We start from the raw sequence: 19658 nt of genomic DNA, 5'->3' as shown, positions 1-19658 counted from the left end.
CCGTCTTTACTGACTGCCTTACTCTGAGTTTCTCAAACCTTTCTGCCACTTTTCAAAGGCCACAATTCTTTTTGTCCATTCATCTTTAGACACCTCTGCCGAGCATCAGTCCCTCTGCCATGTGATCCACTCTCAGACCAATGTGCCAGCCGCCTCAGACACCACCTATTATTACAGAGTGTAACAGTTCTGGCTTTAAATTAACTTTTCATGCTCTGATTTTTCAGGGATACTATTAAATCTAGAAGTGGGCAGAAAAGGGTGGGGTTTCTAAGAATCATGAATAAGAACCATTATCAAAACAGATATCCTAATACATGTGGCTTATAATCACATAGGTATCCTCCTTCTGATCTTATTCCATCTTCTCCCTTTACCTCTATGTCATATGGTCTTGGTTCACCTGCTAGTCCTTTCCAAAACCTGCTTTTCTGAGTTGTTATGGTCCTCCCGGTCTTCCTTCTGGCCCTGGTCACCCTGGTTTTGGATTTCTGTATCTGTGCTCCTGGTTGTAATCCTTCCTGGCCCTGTCCTTCTTGGCCCTGCTCCTTCCTGGCACTTAGTGGTCCAGGTCAGTCCTTCTTTTATCCCTTCCAGGACCTCCTGATACTGGAACCCGTTCTCCTTCCCCTACTGGTCCTCCCCTACCTGATCATGCCTGGTCCTTTCTCACCGGGCCTTCTTGTCCTGGTCCTCTTGGGTCTTGCACTACTAGTTACCCTGGTTTGGGACAGCCTGATCCTCCTGGCCATAGTCCCTCTGATCCTGGTCCATCTAGTAGTGTGTCACTGGTCCTGGTCCTCCTTATTAGGGCCTCTTGGGCTATGCCTGGTCATCATGGCCCATCCCTGAACCTCAACACCCAGCTCCTGCTATCACTTCTCCTGATCTCCTTGCACCTCATGTTACTCCAGGTCATGGTCCCCTTGGTCCTGGCCCACAGGCCCTCCTAGTCCTGATCCTGTCTCTCCTGAGTGAAGTCTCATCAGTGAAGAACACATTCATGCACTGCACATTCAAAATATACTCACTATTCTTTGCAAACAGCTGAATACTCCCAGGCTGCAGCACAAAATATCTCAATATCATATCCTGACACGTCTGAAACCGAGGTTTGATCCCTACATCTCTTAATTTAATTTTATTTTAATATAAATTGCATTTATTCAACACACAAAAAATATTTTTTATCTGAAAACAACTTTGGTTAATTCCTGCACTTACCTTTGTACATACTTTCGTATATTTGTACATGCACTTCTTTTCAAATGCTTCATATACTTTTCTGCACCCATATTACAAGATGGGCACCACCCTGCTATTGTCTACAATTTATTTTCCTTCATATCCTAGTAAATAAAGACCTAATTCACAATATTTATCCAGACACTGCACAAATAGACGATTTTGCCTGCGGCTGGTTAAACAGTAAAGTTTCAGATATTTGGTCAACTCCTTGCTAAATAGCATGGATTATGTACAATTCTGCCAACAGCTGGGTCAATCCTAGTAAAATGGGTATTACTGCCCCGCTACCAGATAAATACCCACTACTTTAATTTAATTTAATTATACATAATATATTAATTTACATGTAATTAAAATCCATGTGATTCGACTCCTACATTTTCCACAGTGTACAACACAAATAATATGCATTTTCGTTACCTGCAAACTAGGAAAGGCACAGTAAGGTCAGAACGAGATCCAACTTTAACTTTAACAACTTTAACAAAAGATGGGAGTTCGACAAACCTTGAATATATTTAAAAATTGAGGTGATTGGAATTGTCTGTGTTCAGTTCACCCAGGACTACTTCGGACCATCACTTATTCATATGGAATGCTATGCTTCAGACTTATAATGATGTTTAGTGACGTATTTTCACTTAACAAATGGTATTGGTTGATCATTGCGGGGTTCTTTTGCGAATACTGATGGTCGCTGCTGGTGCTATCATCGATATGAGTGCAGACCATGGGGACATGGTGCACATTTTTACCAATTACAATCAATATCTGCCTATTAACTCGCTTTAGAATCCATATAGTTCTTATTTATGCTTTTGATCAAATTGCTTCAATCTGTCATACAGTAAAGTTGCCATTAAGTATTACCCAGTTTTTACTGTTCTGGGACAGGTTTTCAGCAACATTTACCACTTACTAACTTTTGTTACAATGAGAAAGGTGAGAAAGAGTGTTACAACTATGTTTAAATGTATGCAATGTTCGCCTATTTTGTCAAATGTACCACCGTTTGCAAATTTCCATTTCCAGGTCCACAAGTCCATACGAGGAGAGCCGGCCACTCCATATAAAGATGTATTGAAATCTTCTCCAATTTTGACCACTAATATGCTTTAGAACGCACTATATTTCATGCTTTTGGAACCAATCTTTAGAAAATGAAACCTTGGTGCTTTTAAAAAGGAGCCATCAAACCCCTTTGGACTCATTTTTACAAAAGAACTACTGGCGTATGCACACTTTGCAACGAAATCATGAACGTCCTAACAAACTGGGACAGGCCTCATGGTACTTCTCTACTGCTCGTTTTAGCAGTTCCCAGAGTTCCTTAGGTGGGAACTGGCTCGAGAGCCCAACATGTTGGGGCAGATTTACAAGCTCCTTGCGCCTCATTTACGCCGCCGTTGCGTCACTTTTGTGACACAGCGGCGGCGCAAATCCTGCACCATGGTGCGGGGTACTTACAACGTGATGCGTCACATTGTAAAGCCCTGCGCCACATGTAGGCGTTCCTGCGTGGGGGGGGGGGCGTTCCGGCACAGGAATGCCTCCTAAAAGCGGCTGAGTGAAATCTACAAGATTTCACTCAGTCACTTTTCGGCCCATGCTGCATCAAAACCCTGCGCCTGCCTGAAGCAGGCGTAAGGATTGACGCAGCATTAACAAGATAGGGCCCCCCAGAGCATTGCTGGAGCTGCGTCGCGCTTGCGACGCAACTCCAGCAATGCGCCACTTTTACGGCACAGATGTGTCACGCATCTGTGCCGTTTTTTGCCCCATGGTGCGCCACATTGTAAATGCGGCGCATCCATGGTGGCGGAGCTGTGGCGCACAATAACTGGTGCATCCCTGCTGATATGCAGGGATGTGCCAGTTTTTGTAAATATGCCCCGTTATTTTTGACCCGGGCTCCACAAAGGTTTATGAAGCAAAAGACACACAATTGATGGACGGAATGCAGAACAAATCAAAACATTCTCCCCCAGTGAAGAGATCTGGGTTAAATCCATCATTCTTTTGCTCACCATGCCACCCCAGTTTAGACCTGGCCATATGCAGATCAGTCTTGACCCTGTGCCTCATGGGAACAGTCCAGCCCGAACTGCCAAGCCAGGTCCTCCCTGGACCGGAAACAAGCATCCTGAGACCGGTTTCGGGGTTTCATCCCTCTTCAGCCAGGATAGCTTGAATCCAGGTTTATGACAGACCTCTGACTCTCGCTTATTAAACGTAGGAGGTTGGCTGAGACAGGGTGGGGGAGAACTCGCCCTGTCTATTCAACATACTTTCTTTGTCAAGGTTCACAGCTAGGTGACATCAAGAGAGGTGATGTAAAGTTTTGCTTATGTTCGCACAAAAATACAGTCACACCTGTCCATGCAGATACTCAAACAGCGCCCTTTGTTTCTAGCCGGAAATGAGTGTACGCAAACGTTATCGTAACCTGAACCGGGACATTAGTTTGTCTGATTCCATCAATAGATGGCAGCCTGTTTCCAGGGGGTGCTAAAACAATATTATACATTACAGCTTGGAAATACGAGTATAAACATTTGATCGCCCCACGCAGACTGTTTGTATTCATATTTTGACAATAAAGGACGTGGGCTCTTTTACGCCACAGTCTCTTTATCTTCGTTATTTCTGCCTCTCTTGTTTTTATTTGCACTCCCTCCCCTTAGCCGTGTCTCACCCAACAGAACTCTAAAACGGGGTCTATTTTTTTGTAACCTTACTTCCAATAACATGAGGATACATTTAAATGTATATAAATCATAGGAAACATACAGGTGCTAATGCAGTGTTTCAGGCGCGCAACACCCATTGGGCTAACCGGGCTTCAGCCCCCCCCCCCCCCCCCCCCTCATGTTTGTCAGCCCGGCTGAGACAGCCTCGCGGGCTGGCATCCGTCTAATTGCAGCCGCACCCGAGTACTTCACAGGTCTTTAAAAGACCATTTACTCGTTAATGAGGCTTTTGTGGTATTTTCACCCCTTTTTACAGCCGCTCTGCCTATGACTGGAATACTTAGCCCCCCCCCCCGAAATTTTTTCAGCACCCCCCCCCCCCCCTCCCCCCGAAATTTGGCTCTAGTTGCCCGCCTGCTTTGTTTGCACTTGAAGGTGGGGCAGTAATTCTCGACTCGCAGTTTCATGCAGAGCGAACATGATTCACAGCATGATTCATACCAGCTCCGACCAGACCAGTCATAGCCCGCGCCATAATGGACTCTGCTGCCGCCCTCGGTTGTGGGCAGCATCATGACAATGGTAGCACTCCACTAATGCTAACCCCAGCAAGGACCATTGAAACTGAATGGATGATCAGGGCTGTCTGTAGTGTAAATAATGTTAATTGGCCATGCTAAAGCCAACCAAGACTGCCAGATAGTTGAGAAAAAGTAATGAAACAGAGGAGACTGAATGCTCGTTATTCCTCATTTTAGGGCTCGAGACATTCAGACAATTTAAGGCTCAATGCACCTAATTGGATGTTATTGGTATTTGACTTCCATGGCAAAGAGTGACAGGAATGCAAATGTGATATTAGATGGTGTGTAAACCAATGTAAATTGGACAGTAGCATCGTTGTACCTGTGGGCCTCAGAAGGGTATAAACTAATGAAGAAAGTTCAAAATAATCTCAAAACATAGCTGTGCTCACCCTTCTCCACTGTGCACTTAGTGTGGTTGTATAGGACTATATCGAAGTCATTAGTATCAACCTACAACAATATTGTATCCACAGCATCTCACTACATCGTCGAGGTAAGTACATATTTACTATTCTTGACTGCATATCAACCCATACTATACTTACCTTGCTATATAGTGAATGAACAAATGAATGAATGAATGATAATGTGTAGAGTGCTTCTTTACCCCCAAGGGAGTGTTGTGTCAATACGTGCAGAAAGGAGAGAAGTCATTTGTAAACAAGTGGTCTGTGAAATGTAAATGCTAAAGTGACAGAGAAAGAGAAGGGGAACTGAGAAGAGATAGGGAGAGAATTCCAAGCATTGGCAGGAAGATGGGCAAAAGATCTACTGCCCATACAACATGTGAGAATTTGTGAAGGTGAAGAAGGAGAGTGAGAGAAAAACAAAGAAGTCTGGTAGGATGGAAGCACGTGAAACGATGCTGTATGAAAATCATACCCATTTGATGAAAGTCACGATAACAGAGTCATATAGGTTTAAAGAGACATCACATATCAATGGGCACCAAATGGAGTGAGAGCAAAAAGAAAGAAATTTGAGAATCTTTATTTAAACCCAGGATGGAAAGAGCAGCAGGGCTTAGAATAATATGAAGGTGGTTGAAAGGGTAATTCAGCAAGTGAAGGAAAATTAGTTGAGGCAGGACAAGATGATTGCCTGGGACCATATTATACATTGTGCCCTGGGGGCGCAATGGGTGTGTGGGCCCGCTTTGTGTGCCCCAAGGCACAATGGTACAGAAAGGACCACATACACTTGTGCGTGGCCTTCTGTAATAATGATAGCAATGGTGTACATGTAGCACCAGCGATATCCTGAGAGGGCTTTTCCATCATTTGTATGGGGGTGTGGCCCCATGCCAATGAGGAAATCCCTTTGCCTCTGCGCCCGTGCCGTATTATGGACACCGGCACAGCGACAAACATGCCCTTAGGAGGCACACTGAAAGTGCACCAAAAAATGTGGCGCCCTTTCAGTGCTCCTCCTAAAAGCAGCCCTCTAGAGGGGAGAAAGGGGTCCTATGGACCCCCAGGCATCCCCCTACAGGCAGGTGTAGTCACTCACTGCACCCGCCTGCAAAAGGATCTCTCTCCTTTCTTCAAAGAGCAGGTGGGTTGCCGCCTGTACAGTGAAACATGGAGCTGCTTTAAAGCAGCTGCTCTGTATTTCACTTGAATGTGCTGCCCCGAGGGCAGCGTGAGTTTGCCGCTCCTGTGGTAGCAGAGCATTCTTTCTAATATGGCACACTATTTGTGTTTGCCCCTGCCACACTTTTTGACAACTGTGCCATGGCGCAAACAGGGAAAGTAAGCTGTATACATAATACAGCCCCATGATTACAGTTTTACGTAGGTTACGTGGCAAAAAATGGAAGGGTTTTGTTTAAGACTTTTAAGAGAAAAAACAGGTAGAGACCCATTTAGAAATATTGACTCAATGTATGAATCACTGATCATCAAGTATTGGTGGCAATTATCAACAAGTATTTTTGCGACCAGTAAAGAATTTTATGAACCAACCTCTGTACTAATAGGTCAGTTCGTAGTGGTTTGTAATCCAACCTACCTCATAAATATTATTCAGGTAGCTCGCAAATTGCAACTCATTCCAATTGGTGGCCATCACAGAGAAGGTGGCCACTATGATCAGTAGATAACCATGTCTTGTTGTTTTGTCTGTACATGTCATGTGACAAAAATGTACCTTTTCTCTTTTTCCGTGCTTGTTTCACTAATGTTGCGAAGCAAGCCATCAGGTTTGTCTAACTAGTCCTTTCAAATACCGTATAGGTCTGAAGTCACAATCCCATTTAGGAGTCAGTAAAAGTTAAATGACTTCTAAAATGGGATTAGTACATTCAAAAAGACATGTTTGCAGTCTCAAACTCTGAATCTGAGCAAAATGTTTTGGAAAGAAAAGGAAAAGTGATCGCTAAGTTGGTGGCGACAGGGTATAGCAATGGGGTATGGCCCAGCACAGCAGGCTACCAGATGGTATTCCACAGAGGGGATGAGCTAAAGAGGAGAATCTGTATTTTAGAGGGGTTTAGATGGAAATAATTGGAATTTATCCAACATGCAGTCGCAGAAACACAGGCTTTACGTTTGGATTGCAGGGACTGAATGTTATTGCCAAGCTTGAGAATACGTTGTGAGTCGTCAGGGTAAGAAAATAATGTAAGCCAGAAGGAATTGATGAGTGGGGCTAATGGGGACATGTATCAATTAAATGGCATAGGAGTCAGAAATGAGTCCTAGGGAATACCACATGAAATGGCCTGAAAATCAGATTGAAAAGTGAGGGTATAACTTCCTCAGTAAATCAGTGCAGAAGGGGGAGAGCTGTTATATGACAAAGCTGCCCACACCCACCTCAGCCAAACACAAAAATAGGATGGGATTGGAGACCGTGTCCAACGTGGCCGAAAAATCTAACAAGATTAAGGCAACTTCATTTGTAGCATTGAGATGCATACAAATGGCATTGAATACTGTAACTATGACTGATTTGTACTGTGAGAGGGATAAAAACCAGCTTAGTGATGGTTCAGGCAGTGATGACTTTTCAGGTGATTAGAAAATGTAGAATAAAGAAAGGATTGAATAATCTTTGGTCGGGCAGGAAGAAGAGACATGGAATGGGAATTTAAGAGATACTGGATTTCAGAGAGGGCTTTGCTTTTAAAGAGGAACAACTAAGGCCTGTTTCCAAGACTAATTGTCAATAATAGAAAGATATGGAGCAATAAGATGATATAACATTTCATAATATTGATACAGTAGGGATCATCTGGTGAATCTCAGAACAGAGACATTAGGTTTGTTGATACAAAGTCAATAATAAGGGAGGATAAAAAGGAGAACTGATTAACAGATGGTGGCATCAGAGAAGAAGATGTTTATATAGTGTAATCCGAAGAGGAAAAAGAAGGAGGGGTGCAATTGAAAAATTAGGAAAATACTTTGAATTTTCTCCTGAAAAAAGTTGGAATGATTGAAATACACTGAATGTGAAGTCTACAAGAAGACTTACAGATGTCTGATAGCGATATACTATCGATAATATTAAAGACTTCTTTAGTTTTTGTAGCTGATTGATATAACAAGAGTATTAGTTCGGTTGATGAGTAGAATGTGATTTTTTTACATGAAATATAGCACATGCAATATAGTACTATTAGTACAGAAGCAAATTAAAAGTCATTTTTGTGTAATGTTGAAGCACGAGGAGCCTTGTCAACGTTTTCAGGGAAACTACTTAAAATGCAACAGATTATTATTTGGAATAATTGTATGTAACTTTTTCTTAGGTGCATATTTTGAACATCTGATATGACTCCTTGCCCTTGGGATACATGATGGAAAATCATGGTGGAAGGAATACAGAGTGAGTTTAAGAGACATTCTTAGTTGGTGTGGACAGATGAGCTATAACTTACTGATCTTGGTCCCCGATGACATATTGTGTGGACCTATAAATCTCTCTGGAAATATTAATTTATAGGTAGTTTACCTCCATCTTTAGCTACATACAAACACAAACTACTGAAACATATATAGTGGGGTCCCGCCCAAAGATATTATTCTACATGTGGGTCCAGTTTGTGAAGACATGATTACTACACACAGAATTTCAGAATACATCATCATTCCAAAGGTACTCACATAAAATCTAAACTGAATGTGCCAAGCAATAAACAATCTTTCCTGTTGAAACAAGACAGGGTTTACCAAATAGCCATAAAGATTGGTTAAGGGTAGTAGTTTGTAACTCCTTTTTCCTCAATTTAAGAAATTGCTAAAAACGTGGTAGTTGCGATACTTAAAGAGGCTGAGCATCGAGATACACGTTTGGGTGTGATTTGTTGCACTTTACAAAATAGATATAACATAACATTACTCCTGAACATGCAATTGCTACTCCTGGTGTCTGAGATAATGAAGGCTACACCAAGAAGTGAGAAAGAGAAAATAAAGAGGGCTCTAGAAGCCTTGATTCCCTTCTGAGGTTTCCACTGCCTGTCATGGCACCTCAGTATCAGATAGGAGGCTGTCAGGAGGCTGGGACATGAACTAGAGGTCAAATATAGTATGTCATCGAGCTCAAAGTGTACTTGATGTCATTTCAGATACTCCAGGCATTTTGGTAAATTGATGTCCATGCAAATATCCAATAGACAATGCCTCTCCTTGCTAGTACTTATAGGTAAGAGTACTGATGAGCAAAACAGACACCACTGTTTAATTGCAATTGAAAAAAGTCATTCATTAAAATATACATCAATGTTAGCTGTGTATAGTTTACCAAGTGTCTGTGTGTCTCTTTGTGAACATTTTTGTAGAGAATTCACTATAACTTCCATTGAGATAAATAATGATTAAGTTTACCTGGACTTAACAATCTTCCCAGGCATTTGTTAACCCTTTCGGAGATTTTGGTAAAATAGACATTCTAAGGCCTCTAGCGACAAAGGCAATTTGTGCTGTCAATCAACTGTTGATGGAGAAAGGCGGGAGACTAGAGCAGGAGAAAGGTGAGCAAATATACGCAGAGGTGTGTAATTTGTAAAGGGAAAGGCGGCTCATGGTACCAGCAGCTTTGCTTATCTCATAGAGTTAGATAAAAGGGCCGGGCGAGTCAGATTTTCAGTATCAAGGCAAGTCATTATCGTGACGTGTGCTACACCGGCCAGTAAAAATCCTTTAGGTCACAGCTTGAACATTCAAACAGGCACTACAACCCAGAACCTCAACAACCTGCGGGCAAGAGTGTTGGGAATTCAGAAGAAGACCGTTTCCTGCAAGAATGTCGGTGACACTATGCCAGACCCTGGGCTTCCTTGTTTCTGCGATTGGGGGAGCAGGAATAGTGGCTTCTACTGTTATGAACCAGTGGAGTACCCAAGACATGTACAACAATCCGGTGACGGCGGTGTTTAACTATCAGGGTCTCTGGCAGACCTGTGTGCAACAGAGCTCTGGCTTCACGGAGTGCCGCGCCTACTTCACCATCCTGGGCCTGCCAGGTAAGGGCGGACCGTCAATGAGACGTCACTGTGGGGGTGGAGACAATTCTACTGAGAGGCAGCTCGGGTTGATGGTAACAATGTTTGGGTCTTTAGTTTGAAGAACCATACTATAATTTAAAGCATATAAGATCCTACAGAGGAATAATGCCTTATAGAGGATTGGGCCTAGCTGGGATGCATGAAACAGCTGATTGGTTCAGAAAGCACACCACTTTTACCATTGTTTTGACTTGTCAAAGTTTGAGAAGCAAACCTAAAATGATGACGACATTCCAGTGTAGTTGCATCCCAAACTTTAAATGTGTCTTTAGTTCTACACATTAATGTTATATGTCCTTACGGTTTTCTATTTCTCCCATCAAAAGTGGTGACTTTTTTCCAGATGAGTCCCAGAAACCATTATAAAAAAGACTGGCATCATCCTCAAATTAGATGGATTATAGAGAAGAGGCTTGGTGGTTATGGCTCTAGCCAGCACCAAACTGGACTACACTTGATGCCGTGACGTCAACGTGACAAGCACATATACTAAATGCAGAATGACAGTACTCCCATAAGGAGTTGAACAAGTTAACTTACAAAAGCGTAACATTTGTCACACATGTGAAGTGGGTACAAGGAGATTTACCAGTGTGGTCAAGAAGTTGTTGAAAGATAAACAGTGAATAATGGTAGACATGATCGACCCCAAACACATAGCAGTGCTGGTTGTAGGACACTACATAACTGTCATGAATATTGTATGATACAAATGTTGTGTCTTAAATATTATCCTGTGTGTGTAGATGTTCTGTTATTAAATCTAGTGGGATGACATTTTGTTAGATGATATTTAGGATGCAATATTTATGGCACATGATCTACTCACAAAGATATTCTGGTCCCACACCTCAGTTGGTTCGCCTATGTGGAACTCTCCTCCTGCATGCTTTTATCTGTTTATGACGGTTTGTATGAATTTACACATGTGCATAATTTGAGCTGGTGTTTGCAGACACCTTCTTCATCAGCCATTGACCTAGAGTAAGAGAGAAAAAGGCAGCAGAGGATAAATAAGGAGAAAAAACTATGACAAAGAGAGAGAGCGCTGATGATTGTTTTACTTTGGCAACAGCAATCCCAGGGTCTCCCAAAGTGTCTTCCTGAAGGAGGAAAAATTCACGTGAATATAATGGAGTTAATGAAACTCTACCTAGCCCTGTGATCAGCAGTTCTAAGAGTCCCTAGAAGTGAAACTTTCTGATAAGAAAACACATAGATTTACCTGGCATAGAGTTTACTATTGACAAGCAAATGTTGATTGAAGATGTAAATCTTCCCCTCCACATGAAAGAAGGATTATATTTGGGGCTCGCAGTTTTATGGTATTTACATTTTCCTCCGTATCCATATTTATTTGTTCTCTGCTCGTTATATCTGCATGTATCCATACTTGTTTTGTATTTGTGACCAAAATTAAGCAGCAGTAAGTACATTTCCCTTTTTAAACCGATGGAGGTGTGCTTGTTTATGGGTACCCGATTGGTTTTAGTGCTATAAGAGGCCATACTTTAGCACTGAGGTACAAACAGATACAGATCTGCAGCAAAGCTTCAATGAGAAGCCTCATTCGCCCCCCCCCCCCCTATTTTTACTCCCCTGCATCTCATAACCACAACACTACTGGCCTGGCAGTGATGACAGATATTATTAAAATTCATTCAAAATAAGACCTGTTTTCTATTTTTTTAAATATATACAATTGTTTTATTTCGGTTTTTAACAGTTAAAGTCAATAAAAACGGACTGTACTTACATTAGGTAGAGAATGGGGGCCTTAGAACTTGAAATAGAAAGGAGTGTTTTCATGAGAGGCAAGTTTCAGAACTGTCTTACTTACTGTCTGTAGATGCGTTTCTCAGATGCAGATTCAATTGATACATTGGCAGATCCAACCTTGTATTTAGGGTGTGAAGAAGTTGGAAGAAGTGCTTAATTTGCAAAAGAAAAAGTGCCAGGCCTAAAGCTTTTCTCAGAAGCCTGCCACCGGTTAGGGTTACTGAATGCCAACGCAGTTTTGCCTTGATCCCACCTCATGCCTCTTCTGTCCACCACCATACACTCTCTGCCACTTGATCCCACTCTTGTAGTTTTTTTTATTTCTGCTTCCTCCCTTTGTCACTGTTCTTCTGTCTTTCTCCTTCTCCTTCTTTTCCCCTTTCCTGCCTCTGTCTCTTTTGATCTGCGGCAAAGTCTGTGGACAAAGAATAAGTCACGGTCTCCAAAAATGAGTGCTGGTGGAGCCCCCCTATAACCACCACTCAAATAAGGGACTGTGTGGAGGCTGTTAGGTGTTTTGTAGCGTATTCTCAGTAGACACAGCAAATCATGATTTTTTCAAGCATTTTTAATTTTTCCTTTGCCCTGGCATGTTCATGAAATGATAAGTTGGCCTGGGTGGAATAGTGCAAAATCATTTTACAGAATATTTAGAATTCTCCCCCAAAACAAACTAAAGATGAAAAATATCCAGTGGAATAGATTTGGGGAGGATAGTGTGGTTGCACTGTAGTCTGAATACACACGACCACAATATGCTTCACTCAAGTCTAGAGGAAAGTGTGTAATGCTGCCCGTTGAGCAAGGAGCATTAGGGCAGAACAGGGATCTCTTTGTGACACTGAATCATGACATGGGTCTCATTTATGAGGCCCCCTGCGCTATCGGAACGTCACTTTTTGCGACGTACCGTGGCGCAGAAGCCTGCTCCATATTTATAAGGCAGCACTAAGCCACTTTTTTGGGATTAATGCTGCTTCATAAATATTGTCCCTTTAACGCAGATTTCTGCTTTAAAGGGGCATGCAATGGGTGTTTCCGGAGGATTTCCAAGCAACATCCATGGCATTTTGGCACTGCCCCAGATTTACGACAAATTGTAAATCTGAGACAGTGCCAAGAACGTAGGGGAGGCATAAGGGAGGAGCAACGAGGAAAATATTCTTTATTTCGCCTCGTTTTTCCTTTTTCTATGTGTGCTGCATTCTGCAGCATACATAGAAATAGGGAAACAGCCTCTTATGATTGTTTTTATGAATTAAAGTTTCCCTTACTGCACAAAAACATTTGTCCCCTCAATGCAGACACCCTTGCGCCATGGTGCAAAGGTACCTGCGTTGGCGCACGGCAGCCTTTCGTGCACCGGCGCAGGGGAAAAGGACGGAAATGCACCGTATCTACTTTTTCTTTTGCCGTCGGGAGGCCTGCTCGCTGCTCTACGGCAAAATCACATAAATGAGGCCCTGAGATACTGTACCCATTGTGCAGAATGGAAGAACATTTACGCAGAAGCTACAAATTTGGTCAAAAGTGATCTTGTCTTAGTACCAATGCAGCTAAACATTTCACATTTACAGTATAAGTGACAAATTCTGTACAACCGTTTCCTAAATACCAGATATTTTTTTAAGTCTTTGTGTCAATGTAATATATATATTTTTAATTAAAATGCATACGTTTTGTAACCCTATTGAAGAAAAATCAACTTTGAACCCAAAGACATGGCTGACAAAAAAAACCAATTAAGTAATTGATCTGAATTAAGCGTATCCAGAGGTGGTGCCCATGGAGATCCCTTTGGTGCTCCTGGAACTTCCTTTGATGCCCCTGCTCACAGTCAGGGCTGGACTGGCCGTAGCGGGCACCGGGCAATCCCCCGGTGCGCCGCATGGGTGGTGGCCGGTTTTGGGCCTCTGGGGGCCGTTTTTGTTACAGGGCCGTTTTTGCAGCATAGCTGCAAAATCGGCCGAAAACCGGCCCTGGCAAAGAGCTCGGCAGCACCCCCAACCCCCGGGGCAGGTGGGGGGGGGGGGGGGGGGGGGGGCAGCAGAGCACTTTGCCAGTGCCGGTTTTTGTTCCCAGACCGGCCCTGCTCACAGTGGTCATTAAGGAAGAGACAGGAACATAAGACAACTGAGCTTTTTAAACCTATTTAATTTCTGTATTTACACTTACTCTAGCTAATACGTTTCCTATTCCGAGTTGGCTAGTAATTACGATTGAGGTTGTAATGGCGCCGGCGGCTGCTGCCGAACTGTAACTGCAGGTCCCTTGGGAACGGTGTAAGACAGGGGTATAACAGTCAGCAATGCCGGCGCTAGGCATGGGCAGTGTGGGCACCTGCCCAGGGCCTCGCACTCAGCCTACCAGCATGGGGCCGCGCACCGATCACGTGTCCTGTTGTTTATCTGCTGCCAGGGCCGGACTGGCCGTAGCGGGCACCGGGCAATCCCCTGGTGCGCCGCACGGGTGGGGGACGGTTTTGGGCCCCTGGGGGCCGTTTTTGTTACAGGGACGTTTTTGCAGCATAGCTGCAAAATCGGCCCTGTAACAAAATCGGACGAAAACCGGCCCTGGCAAAGTGCTCGGTGGCACCCCCAAGCCCCAGGGGGGGCCGGCCGAGCACTTTGCCAGGGCCGGTTTTGGTTCCCAGTCCGGCCCTGTCTGCTGCTCAAACTGAAATAAAGGTGTCTCCTTGCAATTAGGGTCCATGGGAGGGCCCCTCCCCGGGCCTCTCAGGGATGGTGTCAGGAGGCCTAGGGGAGGGAGACACTTCCTCTTGTCGCAATTGCAGGGACACTGCCGGGCGCCCGTTGTCCAGCACTTTAGCGCCCACACAGTGTTAACTCTCAGCCCCCAGGCAATTTTCACACCTTCAGCCCCATGGGAGCTGTAAAGAGGTGCTTTGTAGGAGGCCGAGGGGAGGAGCTGCGGCCTAGGAGTCTTTACAAAGCAGATTCCTGAGCTGTGTCACTTAAGTAAATTAGAGGGGCCTCACGCATTCCCTTTTGGCCCGGGGCCCCGAAAATCCTATAACCGGCCCTGACAGTCAGGCATTTCGCCTTTTAAAAACAACCAACATATTTGGGGGGAAAATATAGCAGAAAATAAGGACTAACATTGGAATCGGTTTGAAAATTGCCTTATGTTATTCCCCTTTCCAAACGTAAATTCACACCACTGTCCATAACTAATGCAGACGTTCTGCATTTTGACAGTAACACCACGCCCAGTATTACTGTGTCCTCTGTTCAAGGCCTCTTGTGATGGGCACAAGCAGTGCTTTAAGTGGAAAAAAAAACTGGGGGTGCTCTAAAAGGGGCGTGGTTAATGTCTTGAAGGGGCGTGGCCTATCCGAGTAGGGGGCGTGGTCTAAATCAAAATAACTAGCACTGTGTGCTTAAGAAAATCATGAGTACCGGCACTTCTCCGTGTTCTCCCATTGAGTACCGGGACTTCTCCTTGTGTTAAGAGAGTACTGGTACTCCTAGTGGCATCTTGAAGTCTATCCTTTTATTAACTGGCATAGTATGTGTAGCGCTGCAATGCAAAGTGCTCTAGAAAGCAAACTACATCACTGCAGAGAAATGCCTATCTAAGGTTTTGTGTCATTGCGGGACAATGTGTATTACAAGCGATACAACGTAGTATCCAACACAACGTATTAAAAGAGATGCATTGCAGCACAATGGGATTATAATTGCTTTTTCAGAGCACAATAGTGCGATCTTCATCAGAAGAACACAGCAGTGCAATGTGTACTATTACAGTGCTGCGTCACAACACCTCAGGGACTTTTTCCATTTAAAGCACTGCCTAACAGTGCAGCAACAGTGGGCAGAGTCTGAGCACCGGCAGTTTTTTTGGGGCCCTCAAAACGGGTCCGAAAAAAAAAAAAAAAAAAGAACGGACTACCTTTAGTAGCCACGAAAATAGAGCCCGATAGAGACCCGTTTCGAGGGCCCCAAAAAAAAACTGCCGGTGCTCAGACCCGGACAGACCCGGCCCACTTAAAGCCCTGGGCACAAGGGTGCTGAAGAGGCTAATGTTGCCCCAAGGGTTCCACTATGTGTTGTGGTCAGGGGTCAACCAGTGCCTGATGCCACTTCCTCTACCCTTGGCATATGTAAAATCGCCATTAATGGACTCATTATCATTTGCCAACTCCTGACTCAGTTCTGGGTGCCTTCTTTGCCACCTTACAAGTAATATATCTGTTTCCTGCAGAGCAAGATATGGGCTTTTCATTTGGGGATACAACTTTGGAAGGATGCTTTCATTTTCAGTGATCCTGATTTCTCCTATTGCCACATGGATATTTAGTATAATTTCTCATCCAATAGCTTGACCTCTGTAGCAGCAGCCGTGCGGAACAAAGTTGTATATCTGAACAATGATTTCAGTCATGTTGTGCCACTAATCTGAGAGAAAATTAGATGCGTTTAGCAAACTTTCTGGTCCAGAGCAGCTTATTTTGGCCTAGCTAGGTCTATGATTGTCTGAACAATCCAGCACGTGTGTTGAGTGAATAAGGAGCCTCCCCATAACCACCTTTTAATGGCTGATGCCTTTTACAGCAAGCATTGGCAAAGCCAATAGGCCTGTCATTGACTGTCAGCCTTTTGGCTTTGTCAATTAGAGGTGGGCAAGCCAAACAATTAACAGAGAGCCGAGCCTGACCAGAGCCAAGGGTCTGGCTCAGCTCTTTGAGCAAGTGCACGCGCCGAGTCCTAAGTAAATTTGCTCTGTAAATCAAACAACAAACATCACGCAGAATATGATAAAGTTCGAAATTCAAAAAATAGTTTTTCTTTCACATGTGGAGGCTTTGACATTAATAAGGTGCATTATAGCACTGCACTAAGAACTGCTTATCAAAAGTGATATTGTTGTTCAACTGGTAGTCTGAAATCATATGCAATAATGAAGAGAAAAGAGTTTTGGTGTCATAAGATCTTTGCCTAAGATCACACAGTTTAAGTGGGGCAGCTGTGATTTATCCAGGTTTTCTGGTTTCACTTTGTACAAGTCAGTCAGTCAATGGGTATCTATTTGTCTTTCCTTATGTAAACGCTTTGTTTTTATCTCTTATTGCATTTTTCAAAATATGCAAGAAACTGAACCCGAAGGTATTGGAGTGCTTTATATGAGCACCAGATACATTGCACAAGGTAACATGAATGGGGAGATTAAGTGATTTGCCCAGAATCACAGGATATTGAGCCAGCGCCGAGACACAAGCATGGGTCCCCAGTCCGCAGTACTGAACGTAATGCCACTTACTAGGTGCAGGGAGGGAAGCAGTCAGAAGCTACATGAAAGCTCGGCTTGTTATGCGCTCGAGGTTCCAACAGGTACCTCCAGCTAAGCCAGAGCCAGGTTTCATCCCTGAGCCTGGCTTGAGGTTTAACCCCTTCAGTGCCCCGCCCTTTCCCCGCCCTGTGCCGGCCCTTTCATTAGCGGGCGGGGTTCATGACGAGATAGTCTCGTCATGGGCACAGCGCAACCGCGCTCCATGACGAGACCATCTCGTCATGGGCACTGAAGGAGTTAAGAGGTTCACCCACCTCTATTGTCAATGTATGTTTTGACATGGGTTTTGCAAAACTTTATTATTCTGAAAGCTCCCAGGATCTCAGCAAACTAAAAAAAAAAAAATGGCTGAAAAAAAATGTTTTTGAGTCTCAAAAAACAAGCCTTGCCATAGCCGTCCTTGGCACCCAAGGAAACTACTCTGGGGCTTATTTACAAGCCTGTGCGCCACATTTGCTTCATTTTTAACATGGGTAAAAGTGACGCAAAAGTGGCACAAGGGGCTTGTAAATCTGCCCCTCTGTTTGTAGATGTGCTCCTTGTGAAAGAGCAAAATGTTGTCACTCATCGTAAATTTAGCTTATGGCTGAAGTGGACTGACCCATCGCCCCAAGCTGCATATTAGAATGGGTACAAGAAAAATGTAAATGACACAATAGGGGCACAGTGGCTGGAGAAGCTGGTTGAACAACCTGTAACTAAGTATTATGGGGCAGATTTACAACTTCTGGCGCATCTCTGCAAATCAGCAGGGATGCGCCAGAACAGATGCGTCACGTAATCCCCCCCTTGCGCCACCACAGATGCGTCGCATTTACAATGCGGCGCACTATGGTGCAAGGAGGGGAAGATGCGTGACGCATCTTGTGGCGTACGGGCGGCGCATTGCTGGAGTCGCGTCGCAAGCGCGATGCAACTCCTGCAATGCTCAGGGGCCGCCCATACTTAACGTGGTGCGTCACTCCTTATGCCTGCTTCAAGCAGGCGTAAGGATTTGACGCAGCAGTGTCGTAAAACTGACTCCGTGAAATCTTGTAGATTTCACTGCGTCGGTTTTACGGGGCTTTCCTGCGAGGGAACGCCCACCCTGCGACAGAACGCCCACATGAAACCTGACGCAGGTTTCATGTGGCGCGGGGCTTTACAACGTGACGCATCTCCCTAGATGTGTCACGTTGTAAATAAGTCACAACGTGGCGCATAGTTTACGCTGCCGCAGCGTCACAAAAGTGATGCAACGGCGGCGTAAAAGTGTCGCAAGGGGCTTGTAAATCTGCCCCCTATATGTATAATTCCAGTAAAATTAACAGGCCTTACTTAACACCAAATTTAAAAACAAGCATTGGCATAGCCAATAGGTCTCGCCTTTGGGACCTTATAAGTGTTTAGCCATGCAACAGTTGCATAACTAAACACTTATAAGGTCCCAAAAGCGAGACCTATTGGCTATGCCAAGCGGCCGTGCGGCCGCAAAAGGGAAAGTGATCGCGATCGCGATCAAACGTAAAAGTGAAAGTGATCGCGATCGCGATCAAACATCAAAGCGGCCGTGTGGTCGCTAAAGTGAAAGTAATCGCGGTAAAAGTGGCGCGCGCGCCTTCGCACATGCACTGTAGCCCTAGGCTGGCCTGGTAGCACTTTTTGGAGCCCTCTCAATAAGTCTTGCCAGACCAGCGCATGCGCTGGGTCAGGCGAGACCTAATAATCTACTGTGGTAAGATTCGCACGGGCTATTTAAAAAAATGCTTTGCTTAAGGCAATCTAGACAGCTGCTGCTTGTTTCATTTGGGACAAATACAATGACCAGGTATATTAACTCAAAGTTCTGCCAGTTAAGGAATAAGGTTTGAAGCTTAACCTTGATTTAAAGAAGGGCTTTGGTTCAGGAAGCTTTGCGTCCTCAGCTAGGCACAGCTTCCTTCCTTAAATGACCCCTAAATGTTGTAAAATATTCTATGCACATCTGGGCTAACCACAAAAGAATTGAGGTGCGCAATTTGATGTGTAGGCGTTGAAATGGGAAAAACAACGCTGCGCCTGTGCAAACGAAGGTGCACACACCAATGTTTGCACTGGCTCTTACTGTGCATGGTACGGCCCTGTCCTTTATGAAGTAACTAAAAAAACACGGGACTTGCCACATCAGTGGCCTTTCGCCTGCTCCATTGGAGGTTCATATCTGCTTCACTGAACAGAAATGACACGTTGAATATATTGTCTCAGGTGAAAATTCTCAAAGTAAAACCGGCACAGACGTTCCTTTTAAAATGAGCGGAGTCCACCCTAGTGCACACAGTTCCGGTCGAAAGTGTTCATTTATCTCTGACCCGTAACTTTTTTAAGCAAATACCAAAACTTTCACCAGAATATATTCAATATTTGCAAGGTGCATAACTATAAATTTTGCCAGTCCAGTTGGAAAGGTTAGGGTTGTAGTTTAGCAAAATCATTTAGTTTTTGTTTTTTGAAGCAAACACTTCCTTGCCTCACATAATGGTCCCTTTTGAAGCGCAAAAAAGTACTGGAATA

The 19658-nt window shown here is 44.1% G+C and overlaps 1 protein-coding gene across 1 annotated transcript in view; it reads left to right on the top strand.

Moving 5' to 3' along the window:
- The first annotated feature begins 9651 nt into the window (after positions 1-9651).
- CLDN18 (claudin 18) overlaps positions 9652-19658 on the top strand; it is a 92351-nt gene continuing 82344 nt past the window's right edge. The window contains exon 1 of the mRNA XM_085634322.1: positions 9652-9995. Coding sequence (XP_085490448.1) covers positions 9776-9995 — 220 coding nt within the window. The 5' untranslated portion in view covers positions 9652-9775. The remainder of the gene's footprint in view (positions 9996-19658) is intronic.

This window comes from Triturus cristatus, chromosome 11 (genome assembly GCF_964204655.1).
Source record: "Triturus cristatus chromosome 11, aTriCri1.1, whole genome shotgun sequence".
NCBI lineage: Eukaryota > Metazoa > Chordata > Amphibia > Caudata > Salamandridae > Triturus > Triturus cristatus.
This window is presented reverse-complemented; position numbering and strand designations above follow the sequence as displayed.